This window comes from Heptranchias perlo, chromosome 3 (genome assembly GCF_035084215.1).
Source record: "Heptranchias perlo isolate sHepPer1 chromosome 3, sHepPer1.hap1, whole genome shotgun sequence".
NCBI lineage: Eukaryota > Metazoa > Chordata > Chondrichthyes > Hexanchiformes > Hexanchidae > Heptranchias > Heptranchias perlo.
Window position 1 is genome coordinate 26,723,777 of NC_090327.1, and position 26,766 is coordinate 26,750,542.

Below are 26,766 nucleotides of genomic sequence, written 5' to 3' on the forward strand. Positions count from 1 at the left end.
ATTGGCAGAGGAGGTGCTGCCTGATTGGCATTCTGGCCCCTAGGGAGAAGAGGATCTCCCTCCTCCTGTCCACCACCTGGATAAGGGCCTCCAACGTGGCATCGAAGAAGCTTGGTGCCTTGTCTGGACCTCTTCCAGCCATTTTAACCCTTCGACGCTTCCCTGCTGTCTGCAGCCAGAACCTCACTGAATCCTACCTCTTTGACTAAGCTTTTGGTCACCCTTCCTAATCTTTCCTTCAGTAGCTTGGTGTCCATTTTTCCTCACCACTCTGGAAAGGACCTCAGGTTGTTTCTCTATTTTAAAGCCCCTATATGTGGTTGATGATGTATCAGGAAGAATTCCTATCAAACAAGTTAAATAAAAATAATGGGTCTCTCAGCACCATCGCCACTTTCTTTCTCTGAATTGAAACAAAGATAGTTTCAAAATAAAAAAGTAACAAAACAATGAGACCTGGAGTTCTAATTTTCTCTGATCGCACATTGGTTAATGTATTCATATAAAATTACTTGGCGTGATATTTTGCTGCAATCTTTAAACCTTTTTTTTAAACCGGAGAAAATTTTCAGAGATCAATAAAAGAGATACTGTCTCCTAAACCTAAACTATATTAAAATGTAATTAATTAATGGCAGTTCTACAACACATGCAGGCAACTAAACAAACTAAGGTTTCTAATGGGGATTGTACCATGAATTTGCATGCATTCTATTCTATAGATTCATGCATAAATCAGTGATGCTACAAGGAACTTTACTTAACACACACTGGTTCTAACAGCTATTGTCAATTGCATCCATTAGAATGAGTAATGGAATACCTCGGAATTAGGGTGAATTCTCTGAGAGGGAGAAAAATTGGAAAAGTAATGGTTAATACAGTCTTAAAAGTGTGAAACACATTTACTTCTTGGGACAAAGATGAGGAAAATATGCAAAGTACAGTAGTGAGGTCAGGAACTGGGGGCCGGGGGTCAGCAATTTTATGATCTGAATTCTATCTGATAAGTACGAGCATTAGGCCCTCCTCACCCTCCCACAGAAAAGGTTTCTTCACATCCTCCCACCAACCCCAACCTGCCCCACACACCCTGCCATACTCAATTCATCCTATTAGAAAATTTTAAGAAAAACTCTCACAGACAGCCTAGACCCCTGGAGGTTTATTTCAGTCTGCAGAACAATGTCTCACAAAGCCTATCAGTCATGTGTCTTACAATTGGTAAAGAAAGGCTGTTAAAGTTTGAAGGAAGTGGCCTGATGCAACTGAATTGGTCACACTTAAACAGAAAGAGGAAGCACTTTGTGTATCTGACTGTTTTTTTTATATATATTTGTTTGCAGCATACGCTGACACTGGCATTTATTGGCCATCCCTGGGAGTCAATCACATAGTGTGGACTGGATTCATATGTTGGGGGAGTAGGTTTCCTTCCCTGAAGGACACTGGTGAACAACAATTCATGCTCATTTCTTTTAGTATTAACCCACAAATTCTGAGATTTATTGAATTTAGTTTCACAAATTGCCATTGTGTGATTTGAACTCATGGGTTGCTAGCCCAATATCACAGCCAGTACGCTGCTGTATCACATATAGTACTGTATCTGAAGTTTGGTTGACCTTTTTGTGCAAATCAAATGGTGCAACAGGATTAAAAAGTAGGAAATTTGTGGGTGTATTTGCCAAATGTTAAAATTAGCTGTTTGCCCTGTTCCAACACAAAGTTTTCTTGATTTTTTGCCAACCTTTTTTTTATTCATTCATGGGATTTATTGCCGATCCATAATTGCCCTTGAGAAGGTGGTGGTGAGCCGCCTTCTTGAACCGCTGCAGTCCGAGTGGTGAAGGTACTCCCACAGTGTTGTTAGGTAGGGAGTTCCAGGATTTTGACCCAGCCACAATGAAGGAACGGCAATATATTTCCAAGTCGGGATGGTGTGTGACTTGGAGGGGAACGTGCAGGTGGTGGTGTTCCCATGCGCCTGCTGCCCTTGTCCTTCCAGGTGGTGGAGGTCGTGGGTTTGGGAGGTGCTGTAGAAGAAGCCTTGGCGAGTTGCTGCAGTGCAACATGTGGATAGTACACACTGCAGCCACGGTGCATCGGTGGTGGAGGGAGTGAATGTTTAGGGTGGTGGATGGGGTGCCTATCAAGCGGGATACTTTAACCTGGATGGTGTCGAGCTTCTTGAGTGTTGTTGGAGCTGCACTCCGACTGTTAAAGTGCTGGTCTAGATAGGGGCACTGTTTCACTGGTGCCAGCCACCAGCTGGCACCTGGCCAAGTGCTCATTCTTAATGTGTAGCCTAGACAATGAGTAGCAGATTTTCCTTTAGGCCGCTAGAGCAATGCAACTTCAATGGAATGGAACTTCTGCCTGTGCCCAAGACCCGAGACAATTCTCTGAGATCAGAGTCAAGGTCAGGATTAGGATCAAGATCAAAGTCGTTACCATAACTTTGTTGGGCCTCTGGTGGCGTTTGCACTGCCGCTGGGTCACCCATAGCTTTTTTAAATGCCTCCTCTCTGCCCCCTTAGCAATACTGGCTGCCAGGAATGAATCAGCATTCTTAGCGCCCAACGTTGCTATGGTGCAAGGGATGGGATATATATATGATATAGTCCCACCGTTTGCATCTCATTACAATACACCTGCCCACATTTGCACATATTGTATGCTCAACGTTACCTCCAGTGAGAAATTACGGAAGTGGCACCAGGTAGCAGGGAGATGGCAGAACAGTTCAACACACGATTTTCCTCCCCTGCCCGCAGCAGTTGCACCTTTGTGTAGTTGCCAAGGAAAGTCTGTTGAGGCTATGACAGATCAGCCCAATTACAGCCTCAATCAACATCTACATAGTCAAGCAAGAATCACTGAATACCAATCAGGAAACTCTTGCTTTTTTTTAATCCCTCAGTGGACCAAATAATGCTAATAATTGTTGCATCAGCTCTGACATCCCAGCTCAGATTAGCTAATTTAGTGTAGTCCAGTCTACATGGATCACTGGACCATGCCTTTACAACTGAGAAGTTTTGTTTTAAACTTTATGTTCGCATCTCGACTTCCTCCTTCAAAGATGCCATTAGGTGTCGGGAAAGGACTTTTAAACTCACTCACTCCTCATTTAATAGGTAACTTGTTTTTCCATACTTATCTAAGTTGACTTTTCATTTTTCAAGCGTTCATGGGCCAGGTTTTGCTGTGAGCGCCGAACGAACGGCACCAGCCATTGGTTAGACTTGCACGTGCCCATAGACCTCCCATGAGCTTTTGAATGGCAAGTTCCTGAAAATTAGAAATCCAAAAAGCACGACGCCCTCTACAGGGCATCTGGGACTTGTGTGAACAGGGCAAGCAGCTGTGTATCTCCTTAACCAATCAGATTGAAGAATCATTAATACCAGCGCAGTCAGAACCAGGAAGTGTAAGTTAGAATAGTGAATTCAATGTCAAATCAGGTACAGAAAGTGAAATAAAGAGAGAGTAAGAAAAACTGAATTAGGCAGAGACAGAGATAAAAGAGACAGAAAGAAAAAGAAAAAAATAAAATTATTTACTTTTTTTTAATGCCCAACAATAATTAAAATTTGAAGGAATGAGACTCCACACTTGTAAAAGTTCATTTTCAGTGCCAGAGAGATTGTTTGGTTGTAATTAAGACTTACCACGCCGTTAAAATGGTATTTAGACTTGAAATGACTTGACTAATTTTTTTTGGAGAGTTTAGTACGTATCTATCAAGTAAGTGCAGGAATTTCACGCCGTTCAATGGGAGCCAAACAGCGAGATGCCATTTTTATGCAGCTTTTGAAGGAAAATCGCATCTCGTACAGCAACTTCTGTATATATACGCGTTTAACTGCGCATGTGTGGTCGCCGGAAGTTACTGTCCAATTTGCACATGAATAACGGTAAGCAGTTAGCCTCACCGTTAGTTTTACAGCAAAATGCAGTCCATTATGCTACAAGAGTTATTATGTTACTCAACTGGGGTTCCCACTGCTAATTGCTGTTCAGTGACCTATGCTGGAAGCAGCACGTACATGTTGATGTGAAGATCAGGCTCAGCTGCGATGCCTCTCCATGGTCTAATCCGATGTTCACTCTCTTAGTGTGTGTACATGAAGAAAGGTCACTTGGGTGAAGTACCAGAGAACCACCAGTTCCTGTGGAAATGTACTCCAGCATGAGCCAGTGGCTTCAGGAAAGGAGGAGAGAAAGGGGGGAAAGTCGGGTGGGGGAGTGGAGGATGTAAATGAAAGACAGTGGGAGCTACACTGCTGCTGGCAAGAAGTGAAACCATTAGAAGTCCATCTCTTGGAGATAGTCTCACTTACACCAATATGGGTACACACTGGCACATTGAACATTTCAGCATGGCACTGATGTAACAGCAGAATAAAATTACCTTAAAGTACTGCGAACCAGGGACTCCCTAAACAGGTCAGTTGCCAGGTCCACTACCCAGTGTCAAACTAAGCCATACAGAGCAGGCAAGTCTTAGACTCAATTCAACTCTGTAGTGAGGAACCTGATCTCAAAGGTTGCAGTCATAGTGGCACTACAATTTCTTCAGTGTCCCTGGGCTAAAGGTCAGACACAGTTGTTGTCCCTGGTTGCTATCCGGTAATTTCCTCCTCTCCCTACCGGATAAAATGTGCATGGATGTCAAATCAGGGCAAAGTCGGAATTTCACCACATGGTTGAATACTCTGCTGACATTCACTGTTCTAGGCTCCAACACGAAGGGTAGCCTCTTGGGTGAGGTACCAGAGAGTAGTTGTTGCCCATGGAACCATACTGCAACATTAGTGCCTTCAGGGGAGGGAGGGATGAATATTAGGGGAAAAATGAAAGAGGATTATCCTGGTGTTTCTGTAAATGTTTTTCATTTCCTAAGCTGTACAAAACAACAGTGACTACAATAATTAATTGGCTGTAAATCACTTTGGAAAGTCCTAAGGATATAAAAACTGCTAAATAAATGTAATTTCTTTCTAAATACACAATATGTTACTGCTGTTACTGCCTCCCTAAATCTATATGCGGCCTTGTATTTTTTTCTTCTTTATATGTGATAAAGTCCAAAATAATAAAATGTGTTTAAAAATGAAGGAATGAGGAAGAGGCAAAAATATTCTGAGGAGCACAAGTTTATGGAATTGCTAGCAATGATGTAGGCTATCTAATGGAGGACAGAAGTAATGTCCAATCAAATTAACTGTCAGTGCCTGAATCATTCACAGGCATTTAGGGGCAGCTTCGGATGCCCAGAATTTGCTTCAGAAAGTTCAAAAGAAGAATTAAGGAACTATCATAAATGAGGGGAGAGAGACAGAAAGATATCGGGCAACAGATAGGAAAGTGAGAAATGCACAGATCGACTTGAATTCCAAAGTTCATTCCTATCCTCATGGATAGTAAAGAATGAACGTTCAAATCCAAATTCGTCTGAATTTCTGGGAACAGGAGGGAGAAGGGGAGGGTAGCTTGGCACAACCAAATCAATTCGAACACTCGCAGCCTCAGTTTATATTTAATAATATGAAGGAAAAAGTGCAGAATTTGAATTGAATGCATAACTGAAGTTATGAAAAAATATATATATTTTCCTCAGAAGTCGCCAATGACTGTAATTTTTGGGACTTTATTGAAATCATTGGTGAGAAGCTTCCTTCCCTAAACGCTCAGCAGATAAGTCCACTGTCCAGTGCAGAAATGATCCAGGTAGATCCCAGGTTTAATCCCCCAGTTTCTGTTGAGTTGGTTAATCTTAACCAGGCAGTAGATGAGACAATTGGTCTGTGTGAACCTGGGAGCATGATACATCAGCCAGGCTTCCTATTCCTGATTGCTATTCAATGTCCTCCTGTTGGAAGCGCACAAATGTAGCTGTTGGGTGAGAACAGAGTACTGCTCATGAAGGAATAGCTACTCATTATGTAGATTCACACATGAAAAATGCTTGCTTAGGTTGGCTGGTACCCACAGAACTGTCAGTGCCTTCAGGGGAATGGGGAGAAAATTGGAAGGAAAAAAAACTGGTGCTTGCCTTGCATTTACATGCTGACACCCTGGAGGTATTCATGGCTTTTATTTTCCTTAACAATTTTCTCCCATCCCCTCCTCTTCCTTTCCTCAAGGTGCACTTTAGTGGGATATAGTTCCAAAGATGCCGGTTGTCATTTGGTACTTTACACAATTGTTCATTCTTTATCCTAAACATGGGGTTTCAGCAGGCTATTGGACCAGTAGTATCTTCACAGCCAGTTCAATCCAGTCCTCACCCCATAGCTGTACACCTGATCTTCCAACATTTTCCTCTCTAACCCAGGAGCATTACAATTGGCCTGCATCATCAACTCACAGAACACAGAGCAGTAAATGAACCTAGGACTTTACTGGTCTGTACAGCAGTGCATTAACTAACTGAGCCACTAGGAAAGCACCAGTCACAACCTTTAGATCCTATGTCATTGATCATTAGTCACAGAGATGGCAACTGCCAAATACTAAAGATCTGAAGGAAGGCACCTCCACCAGTGAAAAAGACCAGCTCATATCTACTGGATTCCCAGTGTGCATTCAATGCCCTCACTAATAAGTTCTAATTTTGTAACATAATAGCAGCATCCACTGATTTTAAATAATGTGTGCCCAGTAACTATTTTATCCTAGTAGAAAGAAATCCTGTCAGAACAACTTAATGAATTGAATTATAACAAGAATCACCATTCATCTGTTATAAAAGATAAATGCCAAGAAGCTTTTTTAAAAATATGGTTTTATGATTATCAAGGGGTGTGTGTGGGGGAGGGGTTGAAATACTTTCTATTTCAGGCACCAAGAAACAACATCAAGCATTCCCAGATCAGGTTAGGACAATAAATAAGGCCAATTGGTTAACCTGGTTAGGACCTGTGTACATTTCTTGATCATCCAATCTTGAAAACGAGAAAACCTTAATTAACAGATGTTTGAAGCCTTGCATTAGGCTTTTTGGTACCACAAAAAACATCAGCATATAATAAAGGTATGACATGTTTTATTAAGTTAAGATTAAAAGCAAAGTCCGAATTCTGAAATAAGGATGTGAAGGAGGCCACATTCCCTTAAATAATTTTAATGTTCAGGTCTAAGAAGGATGGTTTTTGCCACAGTTTTTTTTTAGATTAAGGACAGACTATTTCTGAATGACAATAGAACACTAAGGAGAGACTCAGTCAGAAAATTAAATTGAATAGAATGACTGAGAAAAGAACATGCAAGAGAAGCAGACCATCTTAGAAACAGAAACAAATCTGGGCAGGAGGAGGCAATCAGCAGTCAAAACAGCTCATTTCAGTTCGGACAGGGGTCTAGAGTATTTGTGACCAGTAATTCAATGACAGGTAAGAAGCAACAGAGAAGGTGCTTGATGAACCAAGAACAAAAGTCGATCATGGAGGATTCACTGAATGCATAACTTGTGACAATGTTCAAATTACAGGAAGAGAGACTGAACCAAATCACTGCATCAGTTGTGGGCATTGTCACATTGAGATTTTCCAGCTAATCATCCCTACCTTAATGTGTGCTTGAGTTCCAAAGTTTGAATTTCTAATCTTAACGGGGGCTCAGGTCTGACATACATATTAATCGATCCTACATATTAACTAAAGAAATATTCATCTGCAGGCACAAATTAGTAACGCGGGGTTATCTTTGTCCTGGTAAGTTAAACATAACATATAGCTTAACATACAAAGAGCAGAAAAGAGGTGGAGGGATAGGGAGAGAGACATATGTCTTATTGACACAGATATATTGTAAAGGAGGAAGGTCTTCAGAAAACAAAAGAAAAGTCTTGTTCATTCTGTTTGCTCTGGGAATGAGGACTCACAGCAGATGACATGTACAGAAACATATGCTGACTTTTACCTCTAATTTGAACATCTATTATAACGTTTATTTTTTCCCACGTTTTCTCCTCTCCCAAAGGTGGTGACTCATACTGAGCTATGGTTCTCTTAAGTTTTTTTTATTGTAAACATTTTCAGTTACAACACATAGTCATTTATATTTTGCTACAGAAAATATATCTCAGTGGACATGATACAGATTGATAGGGAGTGAGCCCTTACATGGGGTATGGCTCGACAGCCTAGCTCACCCTAGTGGTCACTCTTCATGTGGACCCCTAGGCAGAGTGTTGCCAGGCCATTAAAGCATGGGAGCCATTCTGCTGAACCTAAACCAGTCCACACACCTTACAAAAAGGTTTTAATACCTCTAGCCCATCTGAAAAACAACTTAATTACAGACACTTTTCTATTAATGGAATAAAATTGAAGGGAATGTCATTCTCAGGACTATTCTCCTGCACTTCTCAGCATTCAGCTTCAGAGAGACATTGATGGGGGCCAGGGCCCCAGGGGATGCATGGCCTGGAGAAACCAAGAGTATTGAGAAGAAAGTACAAGGTTGTATACGCTCCCCAAAAAGATTCTAGGTGCAAAATTGCAATTAATTGTTTTTCAGATTGACTAGCAACACTAAAGTTTCTTGTAGTATTGTGAACAATGCAAATTTAATTTGGTTGAATCCATTTTATTTTTAATTGCGATTCTTTAATGATTTATGTGAATCCCAATCTAATTTGGTAAATATTAAAACTGAAAATTTTATGTGACAATAATCTGGCCATATCCCAATATATACTAATGTAAGAAAGAGGAGAAGTGCAGCAGAGAGAGGCAAACTGAGGAGAGACATACAAAGAAAGTCAAGCAGTGGAGGGAGGCATGCACAAAGAGAGAGAACAACAAATTGAGGGGTAAAAGATGCACAAAGAAAGGAGAGGGACGTACACAGAGGAAACAGATGGTAAGAAAAAGGAGTGAGAAAGACACTTAAAATGACAGACATGAAGAAAGAATGTCAAAAAGGAGAGCAAGGGGCACACACAAAGAGAGGAGAGAGCAAAAACAGAGAGAAAGGGGAGAAGAGGAGAGAGGGAGGGAAAGAAAGAACCAACAGAGACAGACTATAACCACAGAAAAGTAAGACAGGCAGAGAGGACAAATTTACAGATTGCCACAGGGACTGAGGTTTTTTTTACCTGTTGTATGGATAACTCTGTGCAGGCCTCACGGTGTGCTCTTTGTGGATCACAATGAATCAGCATCCACTGTAGCTCAAACTAGAAGGAAAAAAGAACTGTTACAAATGAAAGAGAAAAGAGTAGCAAAGTCCGAATGTGCATTGCTGCTCCATCGTGAGATGTCAAGAACCTGTAATTTAGGAACATAGGAACAGGAGCAGGCCATTCAGCCCCTCGAGCCCGCTCCGCCATTTGATAAGATCATGGCTGATCTGTGATCTAACTCCATATACCTGCCTTTGGCCCATATCCCTTAATACCTTTGGTTGCCAAAAAGCTATCTATCTCAGATTTAAAATTATCAATTGAGCTAGCATCAATTGCCGTTTACGGAAGAGAGTTCCAAACTTCTACCACCCTTTGTGTGTAGAAGTGTTTTCTAATCTCACTCCTGAAAAGTCTGGCTCTAATTTTTAGACTGTGCCCCTAGAACTCCTAGAATCCCCAACAAGCGGAAATAGTTTCTCTCTATCCACCCTATCCGTTCCCCTTAATATCTTATAAACTTCGATCAGATCACCCATTAACCTTCGAAACTCCAGAGAATACAACCCCAATTTGTGTAATCTCTTCTCGTAACTTAACCCTTGAAGTCTGGGTATCATTCTAGTAAACCTACGCTGCACTCCCTCCAAGGCCAACATGTCCTTCCGAAGGTGCGGTGCCCAGAACTGCTCACAGTACTCCAGGTGCGGTCTAACCAGGGTTTTGTATGACTGCAGCAAAACTTGGGCTCTCTTGTACTCTAGTCCTCTAGAGAAAAAAGCCAGCATTCCATGAGCCTTATTGATTATTTTCTGCACCTGTTTATGACACTTCGATGAGCTATCAACCTGAACCCCGAAGTCCCTTTGGACATCCACTGTTTTTAACTTTTTACCATTTAGAAAATACCCTATTCTATCCTTTTATGGTCCAAAATGGATGACCTCACATTTGTCTACATTGAATTCCATTTGCCACAGTTTTGCCCATTCACTTAATCTATCAATATCCCTTTGTAACGTTATGTTTTCATCTATACTGCTTACAATGCCACCAATTTTTGTGTCATCGGCAAACTTAGATATGAGACTTTCTATGCCTTCATCTAAGTCGTTAATAAATATTATGAATAAATGAGGCCCCAAAACAGATCCCTGTGGGACTCCACTAATCACATCCTGCCAATATGAGTACCTACCCATTATCCCTACTCTCTGACGCCTTTCACTCAGCCAACTTCCTAACAAAGTCCATACCTTTCCCTCGATTCCATGGGCTTCTATCTTAGCTAACAGTCTCTTATGTGGGACTTTATCAAATGCCTTCTGGAAGTCCATATAAATAACATCCACTGACATTCCCCTGTCCACTACTTCAGTCACCTCTTCAAAAAATTCAATCAGGTTTATCAGGCACGACCTACCTTTCACAAATCCATGCTGGCTCTCCCTGATTAACTGAAAATTCTCGAGGTGTTCAGTCACCCTATCCTTAATTATAGACTCCAGCATTTTCCCCACAACAGAAGTTAGGCTAACTGGTCTATAATTCCCTGGTTTCCCTTTCTCTCCTTTCTTAAAAAGCGGAGATACCACTTAAAATGATATCACTTTTTTGTGATTGTGCATTCCCCACGTGTCATACTGATGGCAAGGGGCATTGACCAGGTACCTGACATTTCCTCAGATAGCAGAAAACACCTGCACTCACATCACCACAGGCCACTCCCTCACATAAAACCTCACTCTTAACAGTTCAGGAGTATCATTCCTGGAACATATCGCAGGAGCAGGTACACACTATTTTTTTCAGTGGGTGTTTGGATATGAGCTTGACAGACCAAACAATCTATTTCATAAGGCCTATTTTTCAAATAAGAATTTCAAAGTAAGGTTCAAATAGAAACATTATTACATCCATTAATCTAGCAATTCAAATAAAGCAAATGAACAGAAAAAGCAATTGTCAAACAAAAACTTTAAAGCACGAAGTCCAAACACCAGTTATTTGTCGCTAGTCTATCAATAACTTTGTTGCTATTCACTGCAATATCCCAAGTGAACATTTAGAAGTGCGGACCCAACTAGTCAGTTTTCACTGGGCAAATCACATGACTGGCTAACTCTGGAAGAACATCCGCTGTTTGTTTCTGTGTCCTCTCAAGTGATCTAAGTGGTCTTTCGAGAAGAGTGGTGCGATAAAATAAAATCATAACATTTCATTAATAAATCTAAAATTCCCCCCCTGCAACCGGCACTGCATGCGATAGTTGAGTTGCCACTGACTGCCCTGGCCATTTCCTGCCACAGCTGCCGCGTTGCTCTCCTTGTGGGCTGCTTCCCTCTTTGCCAATCAGATTTTGTGCAGAAGGGCTTGTATACCTTCTTCACCTGCCGAGTCTGAAACCTATTCAGAGCTCACAGATCTACCAGGCATTCCTGAGGTAACTTTATTTCAATTTTGCTTCCAAAAAACATTTTTGCTGTCATCGCCTCCTAATGCTGCTGCAGGCCTTTAAATTCTGCAGCAGCTCAGCAGCTCATACCTCCTCAAATGGCGAGCTCCCAATGATTGGTGCCCGTAAAGCTGGGAACTTGCTGTGTTTATTTAAATTAAGCCGATGCCAAAAATGGTGGCAGGATCAGGCCATGTCTGGTCAGGCAGGTACACACCACAGCCCACCATATTTCATCTCAGGATTTTGCCAAGCAGAAAATATAGGCTCTAGTGTCTAACTCAAGGGTAGGCAGTTAGATATGCACCATTCCTAGTGTTTATCCCAGAGGTAAACACTCTACAGTTACCCTTTAGGTTTCTATACTTGTAATAATCATGATGTAAGAATTCTTCTGGTCAGTATATGTGGTGACATCATAATTGCTTTTACAATGAGTTTATAATTTTAGCAGAAATATTAAACAGATGAAACTCTCACAAACTCTCTTGCGATGTCACTACACTTAGTGATGAGGTTAATTCCTAGTTCCATGTTAGGGAAAAGTATTTGCAAGCAATGTCAATATGGGAAGCTACTCAGTCCTGGAAGAACTCAGTGGTTTAAGCAATTCACCTAATTCACCTACAGCACTTCAAGATGAATAAAACGAATATCTGATTACACAGAGAACAACGTATCGCTAGGAGTGAGTTACAAAGCGGTTAAGATAGTTTAGAAATGAAATAATGCACGCTTGGGAGTGAGTTACTGGCTGAAATCTAATCAAGGAGTTTAGATGGTTTATGCATAATGAATACAACAATGACTTGCATTTATATAGTGTCTCAAGCATCGAAAAAACATCCCAAAGTACTATCCAATCTAATCTTGAATGTTGACTTAGTTTCTGCCTCAACCACTAACCCTGAAAGTAAATTTCACATCCTCACAACTTTCTGTGTGAAGAGATTTCTCCTGCCCTCTGTTTTAAATCTCCTACATTTAATGTTGTATCTCTGGCCCCTTGTTCTTGATCCTACAACTACTGGAAACAGCCTGCTTCTATCTATCCTGTCCCATACTTTCATAATTTTAAACACTTCTATTATATTAACCCGTAAAAGACTAAGGGGCAGATTTTCATCTGGGCCCTTTTTTGGGCCCAGCCTCAGTGCTGCATACCCGAAACAAGTATCAGCAAGAATTGGTACTTGAACCTCATCTACATATTTGGGGCAAGCTGCTGGTCGCGCCTCCACAGGAAAAATTCAATTTCAGATCATCTGCCTTGCTGGTAAATGTCATCAGGTAAGGTCTGGGTGGGGGTTTGGAGCTGGCAGGGAGGCAATCGACAGGGCTGGAAGCTTCCAGCGCATTGTGCTCGTGGACCATGTAGTTTTAGCTAATTAAATTCCAGAGTACACTTGGGAGAGTTCCTGATCCTTGGCTCTGCCAACCTGCACCTAAATTCTCTAGATTTAGATTAGTGAGGTATGTCTCTATGGAGAAAGTGTGCACTCAATATTGGGCAACAGGAAATTATACCAGCAAGGATTTCTCAGTAGTTTGATTTTAGACTCAATCAAAACAAACAAAATAGAAGCATTATCTCACCACTACTGATACTTTGGGGTTTGCATCCAGTCGTCCTATAAGAGTATCACCATCCACATTGACGGTGCCCTTTGGCTTAATGGGCTGGGATGCTATTCGATGGCAGTCCACGAATAGGCTGACAGTATCTCTCTCCACGCCCACCAAGATCTTATGCCAGTCAGCATCAAAGATCTGCGAAACCTCTTGGAAAATGACTGATTGTAGGCTGCCTTCCAGGCCGACTAAATAAAACTCCAAGGACTGGGTGTTGCCATTCAGCCTCAGGCCTACTTGCTCGTAGCCGTTTTCATCCACAATCTGCCACAAGTTCCACACTTTATTAACCGTGTTTTTTACCATCCTGAAGGTGGTAACAAAGGAGTACTCTTCAGGCAGCCCTCGTGGGTAGATTATTCTGGGAAAAAAAAAATCAAATAATTCCTTTACATTACATAGAGCAAAATTATTTAGTCTTCATAAATTACCAGACTCATTCGATTAGTATGATTATTGTTTACTTTATTTGTCTTTCTCTCCAGTTTATTATTATTTTTCTCCTGCTGTCATCAGCTCATGCTGACATACATTCCAGTATATTATCAGAACAGCCATTCTTCATGTGAATGTTAATAGACTGGTTGACCATAGGGCCATCACAACCAAGGGCGGTTATGCTCTTACCAAACTTCCACACTCATGCACTTCCACCAGAGATCACTGGATAATGATCAATAACAGAAACCCCAGCCATATTTCCCCTTGCTAGCCCAGAACTTTGAGACCAATTATAATGCCTCCACCCCACCCCCCCACAACCATCTCCACCCCTGTCCTGGTTGAGATCAGCAAACTCACCACAGATTTAACCCACGGCCTTCTTTATGCCACAGTGCCACTCCATGAGGTGTATTTACTCACAAAGCAGCAAAAGAACTGAATCAAGTGCAATGTATGCGATAGACATGTAAATCCTATGAGATATAGGAGAGGTTACTAGTTTTTACTGAGAAACCTAGGAAATGACCAAGAACATTGAAAAGATCAGGAAAGAAGGCAAGTTAAAACAAGAAGTAGTTAGATAATGCCAAGCTTGGCTTTCAAAACAATGTAACACCTATGCACTATACGATAATTAATATATAATTATTGCCTGGTTTTACGCAGAATGGATTTCCTATGGAATATAGAACAATATAGAATCTTCAGACCCAGATGCATCCCTTGTTCTTTTCAGAGTAAAACTGATATTTGAGGCTGGTTGCATTAACAATTTGTCTTAATGTGTCTTGTTTACTTTTGGTTCTTCAATGAAATAGAATTTGATCTGTATCAAGACATTAAGACTTATTTAATTCTTAAATTTGGTTGAATTTTTAAGTTCATCTCGATACTTAAGAATGTAACATCTATTAATGTTCAAATGTTAGGTTTGGCACAGGTTACATGTTGGTTAGATAAAGTTTCCTCTATCCTGCCTCAAAAAATATGCTTTAACCGCAACCTCATGACCTCTGCACCACATGACCTTCCATTTCCTACACCAACTATCCTCATGATCTCCCTTGGCAAGACAATATATTGGAGCTGAACTGTGGACAGCTTACACTGCGGAATGAATCCAATAGAATAGAGCTGAATTTCAACAGTCTGTGATAGATGTGAGGAAGAGGATAGCATACCAAACACCCCAAGGAAACTAATTTTGAATTAGATAGGCAGCATTGTAAACAGTGTAGATGGGAGCATAAAATTACAGAGAAATATTAATAGATTGAGTGAATGGGCAAAACTGTGGCAAATGGATTTCAATGTAGGCAAGTGTGAGGTCATTCACTTTGGACCTAAAAATGATAGATCAGAGTACTTTCTAAATGGTGAAAAGCTCGAAACAGTGGAGGTACAAAGAGACTATGGAGTCCATGTACATAGATCATTAAAATGTCATGGGCAGGTACAGAAAATAATCAAAAAGGCTAATGGGATGCTGGCATTTATGTCTAGAGGACTAGAATACAAGGGGGTAGAAGCTATGCTACAGCTATACAAAGCCCTGGTTGGACCATACCTGGAGTACCATGTTAACTTCTGGGCACCGCACCTTAGGAAGGATGTTCTGGCCTTGCAGGGAATGCAGCATTGATTTACTAGAATGAAACTTGGACTCCAATGGTTAAATTATGAGGAGCGATTACACAAACTACGGTTGTATTCCCTGGAATTTTGAAGGTTATGGGGTGATTTGATCGAAGTTTTCAAGATATTAAGAGAAATTGATAGGGTGGATAGAGAGAAACTATTTCCGCTGGGTGGGGATTTTAAGACTAGAGGACATAGCCTAAAAATCAGCCAGGATTATCAGGAGTGAAGTTAGGAAACACTTCTACACACAAAGGGTGGTAGAACTTTGGAACTCTCTTCCACAAACAGCAGTTGATGCTAGCTCAATTGTTAATTTTAAATCTGAGAATGATAGATTTTTGTTTACCGTAGGTATTAAGGGATATGGGGCTAAGGCAGGTATATGGAGTTTGGTCACAGATCAGCCATGATCTCATCGAATGGCGGAACAGGCTCGAGGGGCTATGTGGCCTACTCATGTTCCTATGTACTCAGATTTTAAAGTCAAAAGGATAGTCTGCCAAACTATTGCGCAACCTAGAGATATTTTTTACAACCTTGAAATGAAACATTAAATGTGCAGAGAAAAACTGACCTCTATTGTCAGTGGGCAGTGTTGAGGACAAGCTTAATAAACTCATACTCTTCAGGCTTGAAAGGAAGTGAATGAAAGGCGACCTATTAGAGATTATGTAGAAAAGGTAAATCCAGCACTCCACTATTATCACCAACAGTAACTTCTAGCTATGCATTTCTTCATGTTAAGTGTTAATTGTACTAAACTGAAAATCTCATGGAGCCAATAATGTGAACTTTGGTGCCTGTAGCACTGCTGCGCATTGAGTATCATTTCCCCACGTTACTAGGCACTGAGACTTTCTAAAAGCCCAATATTCATTGTGCATTGTTCAGTGCTCCATTAATCGATGGGCTTATTAAGGCCCTGAGTTTTATGTTAATTAATGGATGTCCCCTTACTATATTTCTCATTCACTGCTTCTATGTCTGAGCTTAGGACCTCGGTCAAGCAAGCTCCAACGTAGATAGCTCTGGAGTAGTCATGATCTGCCATGGCTTGCAGATCAGTCAGGCTGTCATACAGCACTGCAGTGGTCCAGATTGCAGACTCCCCCATAGATGCCCCAACACTGTACAGGCTTCTTGACATAAATGAACTGCTGATGCTGAGCTACTAAGCTGAATTTGTAGGTAGGTCTTATGAGCTCCAAATCTCTGGGCTCAGCAGCTACTGGAGCCCTCCAGTAGCTCCAAATGCACTTGCTCTTCATCACCTATGCTTCACCAAGTGTATCCTCCTGCAACTCATTATAGAACCCCCCAGAGCTCATACATCACTGCTAGTGCTGGTCACTGTAGAAGTGTGTGTCACAAGATGCTATGAGGTGCTCTTGGGCAACTTAAAATAATCGCTAAAACACAGCTTGACATCAAAGACAATGTCTGCTCAAAAATGCTCGCCATTCCGGCAGACTGAAGCTCCACTGGAACTCAGACATACATTGGACTTTCCACTCAGCCTTGTACAAAAAAAGCAAAGCCTCAACCCACCCTTTACAAGGCCAGTAATGCAATAAGCCTTAGCTCAGAAGGTGATCATAGTTTCGATGGAGGCTGGTACACTCAGTAAGATGAGATGTTTGGACCTCTTTCAAAATGGGTGTGAGAACCACCTTGGGTTCCGGAACAGGGAATGTCAAACTTTAATTTTTTTAAAAGTTGAATGCAGCCCCTGAGGGCCAGAGACGTGTTTTGGATGGGAGGGGCAGTGACAAGGCCCCCCCACCCCCCAACCTGGGCAATCAGGCTGCATTTTGTAGCATTTTGTGGGCAGGCAGACATCCAAGATGCACCTATACTGACACGGGTGCCCTGTTCAAATGAGGTGGCCTCCTACTTATCCCGCATACTCCAGTGGGGTTCATCAATCCCAAATTAATTGCCGGGATACCAGCCTGAGGATATTTAGGCCCTGTATGTCTGTGAGTGATGGAATGAATGAACAGACTGTGGGAAAGTGAAGGTCAATACGTAAAGCTGTTAACTTTTTGTGTATTGACACACACAAACCATTTTAACTTATCATGAACATGTCTCCCGTGGCCTCTGAAACACTCCATGGAAATGGAGGCGAGTTGAAGCTGGCCCTCATTTGGACCTTTAAACCAGTGATTGACACATGTGAAGAAGAGGTGAGTTTTTGCAGCAAGGCAATCAGTTCTCTCAGACAAACCTTTGGCTGGGAGTTTTTTGTGTTTGGACTGAGATTTCTTAGTTCACACTCAGAAATCTTGTGTTCACACATATTTGCTTACATTTTGGATCCCCTCAACCACATCAGGATGGGGGGCCCAATGGATCTATTCAACAGAACATCTGAGGAGAAGGCATATCACCACCCGCGGCAGGCATGTCGTGCAGTTCTGGGAGTTGCAGCTTCACAAGACGGTGGTGCACCACAAGTACCTGCAGAAGAACAGAGAGGGGACCAATGGAGGGGTTGAGGTCGCAGGAGGCACTATCCACATGAAAGGCTTCCTGGACCTCACTGAGGAGCACTGTCCATGCAGGCTCAGATCGAGTCGCCAGGTGGTCGCAGACATCTGCATGCTCCTTCATGCAGAGCAGCTCCTGGCTGGGCCTGGTGGCCATGCATTGTCCGTCGTAGTTAAAGTCACCACTGCCCTCAATTTCTTCACCTCCGGATGCTTCCAGGACGCCACCAGTGACATCAAAAGGATCTCTCAGTCATCTGCATATAAGTATACATGATAGGTCATGGCTGGCTTGTTTGCTAGGGCATCCAACTACGTCAACTTCTCCTGCGACAACATCAGCCAAACTGAGAGGGCAGTGGGCTTCCACTCTCTGGCTGGTTTCCCACAGATGCAGGATGCAATTGATTGCACACATGCAGCAATCCGAGGGCCTGCACATGAGCCAGGACTGTTCATCAACTGAAAGGGATATCACTCCATCAATGTGCAGCTGGTTTGCGACCACCGGAAGAGGTTTCTGCAGGTGTGTGCCAAATTCCTTGGCTGCTGCCATGATTCCTTCATTTTGGGCGAGTCCAACATCCTGGCCCTCATCCACACACAAGACAGACTTAAGAGCTGGCTCCTTGGAGACAAGGGATACCCCCTGCAGACGTGGCTCATGACACCTCTAAGAAACCCCACCAACGAGGCACAGCAGCAGTACAACGACAGTCACATCACGACCAGGTCTGTCACTGAACAAGCCATAGGAATGCTCAAGATACGCTTCAGGTGCCTGGATCGTTCTGGGGGATACCTTCACAGGGGTGTGTAGAATAATAGTCGTGTGTTGCGTCCTGCACAACATGGCTCAACAGAGAGGGTTACTGGTGGAGGAGGTCCCATATGCTCAAGAAGCATCTGCACCTGCCGGCAACATTGAAGAAGACGAGGAGGAGGAAGAGGAGGACAAGGAGGAGGAGGAGGATGAGGAGGAGGAGGGGGACGATGATGGGCAACCCATCGGCAGAGCAGCGACACAGATGGCTGTTTGTGATGCCAGGGAGCCACTCATATCTAATAGATTCTGATAAGGAGATCTGCAAACTGAAGATAGTGAACTACTCAGGCCGCCTGGAACAACCACCACCACCAACACCAGCTACCCCCCTCTGCTTGCACAAAGCAGTCCTTCAAACACACGTACACCCATTGTAAACATGCCCAATGGGTGGCATCAAGTGTTGGTGTTCATGATGAAGTACATGAAAGGGCACTTTCACCAAAGGGACTCAAGAATGAACAAAACCTGGCAGTGGTGTTGATAATTATAATATTCAATGTGCATGTAAGAAAAAACAAATATAAATGAAAAACATTGCATCTCATCAGACATCCTTGTGCATATCCTTGGTGATTACAAAACCTTAGCCTTCCTCTTCCTACCGCTTCTATGTAATGCTTCCCCTGTGGCTTCAGCAGAGGTAGTGGCACATTGCTCAGGTCCCTGCCCTGACTGCTGAGATGCTCTCGGCCTATGCCCTCTGGGATTTGGTGCAAGTGAGGGCACCCCCAAAGACTGCCCCACCTGCACCTGTGCAGGGGCAGACTCGGCCATCGGGAGAGGAGGCAGCATTACATGTACTAGTTGAGGGGGGGGGGGGTGGGCAATGGTTGAAACATGGGAGCGGCTTTAAGTGGAGTCCCCTCTTCCATGTCCCCTTTTTCCACCATCCCTCTCCAGGCCCACGGCTACATCACTCCTAGCACTCTGCTGGACAACAGTTTGGAGGACATCTGTGATGCATTGTAAGGCCACTGCTGAAGTATCTGTCTGCCTGTTTAAGGCGGCAGACATGTTGGCATCGAGAGTCCGAACAGCCGTTGTCATGGCCTGAATGGACTCATTTGTGAGCCATGCTTGAAGCTCAAGGGAGGCTGCCATACTCTCCATCGCAGACACTTCCGCCACCATTCCACTAATGCTGGAATCGGACACCTCCATCCTCTCCGCTATTGTGGAGAGTGAGCGTGGCACGTCTTCCAGTACCTCGCAAAGGTGCAGCTGTACCTCTATCATTCTCCTTCTCAATGATGGCCCCCGGGGTTCAGCATCTGCATCCAGCTGAGCAGAGCTTGGAGAGGAGTGTGCCCCCCGACACGGACTCACCACAGCTGTCCCTGCCACCAGTGTCTGCTCGTGCTCACTTGTAAGTGCTGAATCACCAGGTGACAACCCAACTATCTATCTAACAGGACCTACCGAAGTGCCAGTATCTGCACTGATGCATGACTGGGTACGATGTGACGGTGCACCCTCAGAGGCATGGAGCTCCTCTAAGGAATCGCCCTCGTCCATATGGCATGCCTCTTCATCAATCCTTGAAGGCCCTGGAAGTGACCATAAAGCAATTTTGGGGATTGCTTCCTATTAGATTCCCTTTAAAATTAATTTGCCATGACCAAGATTGCTGTTCAGGAGAGCTACATAAATTGGAACAAACCAAAGAAAATTCAACATGTGCGAACTCACACAGATTTTGACCATTCTTTCCTACCTTGTTGGAATTTCGAAGTTTGCCTCTCTGTCAAGTCTGAAGGCAATTTGAAGTGGTGTCGAACCTTCCACTCTTCTCACTCCCCGCAGTGGAATGGAATCCAATTGGAATTGGGTAATGAGATCAAATCCTGAGAGTATGGGGAAGCAAAAGAATATCAGATGGGTTTTCAGTCATTAATTCAGGCATCTCCAATGTCACTCTACCAATTTTACTAAATGGGTTTTAGAACATATATAACTAATGTTTGGTATCACAACAAAGGAGTATCCATTATATTAATAGATGTCATGTATTATAAATGAAAGCCTTGGCAACCGTACAATTCGAGATGATGGTTACAGTGGTCAGCAATCAGCATTCACTGCCATGTCCTACTATTTGCAGACTTTTTAGATGCTTGTGATTCACACAGAAAACCTAAACCATGAAGATTAAAAACTTACAAATTAGGAGACTCATAATCAAGCCACCCTGTGTTATTGATTATTGATTATTGCTCAAAATAGCACAGTGGCCAGGATTTTCCTCAATGGCAGCCATTTTCCCAGTAACTATGGTGGCAACATTCGTTCCAGGGGATTTCCAGGAGTTAGCCTCATTGTGATATTTGTGGCAGCATGTCCACCTACGTTGGAGAGCCCAACTGGGTGGCGGTGGGGCGGGGGGGGGGGCGGGGGGAGGGCGCCGAGGAAGAGAAAGAAAAGTGGCTGCTGCAGCTCTAGCAACTGCAGCAGTGGAGTGAGGCCGGCGCCCTGTGCAGCAGCTGAAGAACAGTTCATTTTTATATTAAAAAGAAATTAAATTTACCAGGGTCCCAGAGAGATTAAGGCCTTCAAATTCCTTGTGCTCTGAATCGGTGTCAGAATCTACAGCCTGGATTGATACAAATGTTCATCCTTAGACTAGAGTTATGCAACCTGCCACAAGAGCTACCAGGCACATTTCTGGGCAAAGTTCCCTTTAAAGTCTGAAAACTTGCCTGGTAAGTCATCTTGTCCAATCCTAATATTAGGGCACACTGTGCTGTCATCCAGACCATTGTAGTTGAGTCTGTGTTCTAATGCTGGATAAAAGAAAATATAATTAGACTAGTGGATAGTATATAAAACTTACCAATTAGATAGAGATATATGGTATTCACATTCAGTGTAATTGTAGAGTTAAAGAGTCAGAAGGTTGTGGGTTCAAGTCCCATTACAGGGACTTGAGCACCTAATCTAGGCTGACACTTCAGTGCAGTACTGAAGGAGTGCTGCACTGTCGGAGGTGTCGTCTTTCGGATGAGACGTTAACCCGAGGCCCCGTCTGCCCTCTTAGGTGGACGTTAAAGATCTTATGGCACTATTCAAAGAAGTGAAGGGGAGTTCTTCTGGCCTACAAAGACGCCATATAAATGCAAGCTCTTTCTTTCTTTATTAGAATTAAATAGCTTTTAAAAAGAGGCTGGGAGATTAGGGCATTGTGTACCTTTTTTTGTAACCAGTGGACAAGAGAAATGTTTGTTGTGGAGACTGAACTATATTTTCAAGGAAAACTTAAGGGAAATTGGATGAAGAATCTAAATGGGATAATCGCTAACCAGCTGCATTTTTAAACTAGGTGGTTTTGCAGATGCACTAATCAGGAGAATTGGTTAACAGTCTGTAGATTGTAAGCAGAAGGGAATTAAGGAGTTCCACAGACTAGACATCCTGGGAAAGTAGGTGTAGGTGCAATAAGTTACGGATTTCTACATGGTGAGGATGCAGGGTGGAGCAGGTAGCCCAGAACTAAGTCAGAGGCTTGAGGCGAGACAAGGACTGCCTAACAGACAAGCTTTTCCTTGTATCCTTTCCAGGAGCACGATCCACAAACCCATGGCAATAATAACCTCTAAACTATGAAATTTTTGGAGACTGGATGCTTACATGTCACACTATGTGTGCAATTACATTTTGGAGCATTTACTGCATTCTTCCATTAACTTCACCAGAAGGCACAGCCAGATACCAACTGCAAAAGTACACAGTTAACGTGAACTGAAGACTATTCACTTATACCTGGTAAACATGGCCTTTGCCTGAGGGGGCTGAGAGGAATTTTCCAGATTTTTTTTCCTTATTAGCCCTGGGGATTTTTTTCTGGTTTTTTTGCCTCTCCCAGGTAATTGTATAGTTGCTGGTCGGGGGGTGGGGGTTAGGAAGTCTCTCGTCATGATGCTCCAGGCATTGTGAGTGTGGGACAAGCTTGATGGACCAGCTGGTCTTTTCTTGCCCATCTTTTTCGTATATGTTCATTATATTCTTTTCAGCATCACAGAAATCTAATACATTCTTATTAAATTTTACTTACTACACAATACTGGAGACCAAAATACTGCCTGTAAGGTTGCAAAAGTGAAAATACACAGCTTCAGCAAGAATCCCTCCTGTTTTTTCCTGGTTCAAAGCAAAATTAAAAATTAAACAAATGTCAATGTTTAGTAACTATACGCAATGATATCATAAGATACCGTACCCAAATATAGGAAAGCACGTCATTAATAAAATATAAACATCATATGTAATTAAATAATAATAGTTTTTATTAAAGGGGTTATCTCCAAGGGTAAGTGTTTAGCAGACAGCTCTCTTAAAGGGGGTAGGAAAAGAGCAAGAGGAGCCATTTGTTATTTTCATCATGATGGTATCAGCCACAAAACAGTGCACAATTCATTTCAGTCTGATTTATGTCATCCTTGTAACCAAAGAAATATAGGTTTGTCCAACAATTTTTCATGAAGGTAATGTCCCAGTAATGCTATTAATTTTTAAAATAATGTTCAAATGATCAAAATGGCCAGCAAATGGTACACGTATTGTCTAAAATATAATCTATAGTATATAAAGAGACGCCTATTTTTCATATACTACCACCTCCTTGCAGGTGTTCTGTCTTGGAGCAAGAATATGTAGTCACAGAGTGGAACGGAAGTAGTGCCAAACAGTGAGTTACAAGAATGGCTTCATTCAATAATGGCTATGCTCTGACATTTTATGAGGTTATCAGACCTCCTCAACTTAATGACAGTTTTGTAACTCACTGCTGCCATCTATTGTCCTGCATGTAACTGACTCCCAGCAATTTATAATTTGCACAATTCTCTGCCAGCTGGCTATATATGAAGTTTTCAACCAATAGCCCTCAAACCCTGGCAACCTGACCGTGAAAGCACAGGCTGCTCAGTTCTATTCACTCTTGTATTACTTATTTGCAGTTTTGTCCTGTTTTAGTTTGTGTGGGCCTGGAGGTTTAGAAAGGGCTGTTGTTTAGTGCTTTTGCCATATGGGGACAGGAGTAGGCCATTCAGCCATTGGAGCCCGTTCCACCATTCAATAAGATTATGGCTGATCTGTACCTCAACCCCATTTACCCGCTTTTGCTCCGCTGATACCTTTAACCCAATAAAAATCTATCAATCTCAGTCTTGAAAATTTGTAATGATCCACATCCTTTTGTGGGGGTGGGGGAGGTAAGAGTTCAAGATTTACATTACCTTTGTCCTAAATGGCTCCGCTCTAATTTTAAGATAATGCCCTCTAGTTCTGGATCCTCCCACCAGAAGAAATAATCTCTGTATCAACCCTATCAAATCTGTTTATCATTTTAAACACGTCTATTAGATTATCTCTCAACCTCCTAAACTCAAGGGAATACAAACCAAATTTATGCAATCTGTCCTCATAATTTAACCTTTTAAGCCTTGGTATCAACCTGGTGAATCTGCACTGTACCCCCTCCAAGACCATTATACCTTTGCTGAGATTCAGTGTCCTAATCTGAATGGAGTACTCCAGAAGGGGCCTGACCAATACTCTGTACAACTGAAGTATCACTTCCTCACTTTATCAAATGCCTCTGGAGGTCCATATAGACAACATCCATGGACACTCCCCTATCCACTATGTTAGCAATCTCCCCAGAAAATTCAACTTGATTAGTCGGACATGACCTACCCTTCACAAATCCATGCTTACTCTCTTTGATCAGCTGATAGTTGTCCACGTGCTCAGTCACTCTGTCCCTGATAAATCCTAAATCATAACACTAAGGTCTATTAGTATCAGCAATTTGAGATATATACAAATTAATAGGAGCATGGATTTAATCTTTCTATGTAGCGCCTGAGCCCCGATTGTATAAACCTATTCACCCGATGAAAACTAAAGCTGGATACCCTTGTTGCATTTGCATCACTGTTAGAAACCTAGTATCATCTATGTAATTCACTGTCCACAATACATTATCCTCTATGTAACTAGCTTCTATTTAATGCACAGAAACGTATGTGTCCCAAAATATGATTATAATTTTTCCCCTTTCCAAGTCTTCTACCAGCTAGGTTGGCCATATGTGGTAAATGAGTAATTTGCGACATGACATGTGGTAAGTGTAGCATACTTGGAAGGAAAAAGGTGACTTTGCCCCTATAGTTCCTAAAGCTCTGCGTAACGGGTTTTTTTCTCATGTCATTTCTGGGTCTGTTGTAGGCTGATTTATAGAGATTGATTGCTGTGATTAGTTAACAACTCCATTATCATTGTATCATGCAACTACCAGAATGATAGAAGGCGAACTAGATGGACCTTGGCCAACTCAAAAGCAAAATACTGCAGATGCTGGAAATCTGAAATAAAAACAGAAAATGCTGGAAATACTCAGCAAGTCAGGCAGCATCTGTGGACAAAGAAACAGGGTTAATGTTTCAGTTAACCCTCTTTCTTTCTCCACAGAAGCTGCCTGACTAGATGGACCTTGGTCTTTTTTTTTGTCTAGCCATTCCTATGTACCTACGTGGTGTCCTACTGTCTTCCCCATGACCACTGTCAATATCACTTTATGAACAAGTTACGTGCACAAGGTGGCAAATGCCTGCTTCCTTCCAACACTTAAAGAAATGGGAGTGAGCTGCCAGCAGCCCTAGCAGTGGTGCATGGCGCATCTTTTCACTCACCCACCCAGACAGGAAACAGCATTGAGAGTCACTATGAGACTGTTCATGATCAAAAACCAATGCCACCCTCTCATGGAAACAAGGTAAATGAAAAAGATGGAGAAATTTAAAAGCAAACTCCGCAGAATCATTTAACTAGATGATGAACCCGAATGATCACAAGTCCAACCTATGCAGAATAATCTTCATTTTCTGAATTCCAAGATTAATTTGGTTCAGGTGATTTCATCGTGCTCTAATTGAAGACCTGTTTGAATGAGTGTTTGACATAGAAGTACATTGCACAGAAACAAGGCCATTCAGTCCAGCCAGTCTATATGGGCGCTTACCCTCTACGTGAACAAATACGCCTAATAACAATAATCTGTCCTTTTCCCATATCCCTTTTTCCTTCATCCACCTTTCCAATCTAACTTAAGGATTTACGTAGTTTATGCCTCTGGAGTTGATCTGAAATTAGCCTACAATTGGAAAGCTTATTTCAACAGATATACCAAGTGTACAATTTCATCTAAACATATAACATCCACTGTTTGATGTGACTAAACTTTAAACTTCTTAAACTTTTGGCTGCGTTAGTTTTTTGTAATACAAAGTCATCAGAAGCCATTACACTATAAACACCAACGAACAGAACTGTTTCAGAAGTTTACAATTAGGTTCTTTAAATCTAGCCCTGCAAAGCTCTTTCTGGTTTGTTTTACTTTTAAACTCTGGTATAAATTAAACCGTTTAATCATACAAACGACATGATTGATGGTTTTCATCCTCACTTAACACATAACAAATCCTTTGCTATTTCACGTTATAACTTCATATATATATATATTTATTCGGATGTCGTTTCTCTTACAAAAGTGAACTTTCTTTCAAACGCAACCTAAATGTAAATCGGATTGTTTTCCTCTGTTAATTTGTCCTATAAAGTTTGTCGATCGAATGCTATAAGTTTTTATGGGTTAAAAGATCGTTAGATCCATGACCCTTATGAAAATAATCGTGACCCATATTAAAAAGTGAAACCAATCGAATATTCATTGAGATTGACGATGTCGTTTTTTAACAATACGATTTACCGCAATTATTTTTAAATTGCAAATATATTAATTGTGATGGTTAAAAATTATATATAGCACAGCTAAATTATTAAAATTGATTGGAAGTCCTACCTTGATCCATGGAACAAATCCAATCCCATTTTCGTTTCAAATTGGAAATCAGGCAAATGGGAAACGGGAGAAGAAATAATGGGAGAGTAAAAAAGTAGAGAAGGCGAAAGCTTTAGAAGTGACTCATTTGCGCCGTGCAAGGATGCGGAGGGACTGGAGGCTCAGAGCGAGATTTGGTTGAGGCTGAGCTTGACTGCCCCTGGCAAAAACTGGGACCATGCGCCATCCTATTGGCTGCCGGTTTCATCAGGAGGCCTCACTGGCTCCAACTTTTCTCAA

General features: G+C 42.1%; 1 protein-coding gene across 1 annotated transcript in view; it reads right to left on the reverse strand.

Annotated features, from left to right (window-relative positions):
- The window catches only part of LOC137306049 (collagen alpha-1(IX) chain-like), a 140,114-nt gene extending 113,598 nt beyond the window's left edge, over positions 1 to 26,516 (reverse strand). The window contains exons 1-7 of the mRNA XM_067975092.1: positions 26,488 to 26,516; positions 22,678 to 22,763; positions 21,326 to 21,409; positions 20,344 to 20,473; positions 13,188 to 13,584; positions 9,110 to 9,190; positions 824 to 844 (exon numbers count right to left, since the gene is read on the reverse strand). Coding sequence (XP_067831193.1) covers positions 824 to 844; positions 9,110 to 9,190; positions 13,188 to 13,584; positions 20,344 to 20,473; positions 21,326 to 21,409; positions 22,678 to 22,763; positions 26,488 to 26,516 — 828 coding nt within the window. The remainder of the gene's footprint in view (positions 1 to 823; positions 845 to 9,109; positions 9,191 to 13,187; positions 13,585 to 20,343; positions 20,474 to 21,325; positions 21,410 to 22,677; positions 22,764 to 26,487) is intronic.
- Positions 26,517 to 26,766: the final 250 nt, after the last annotated feature.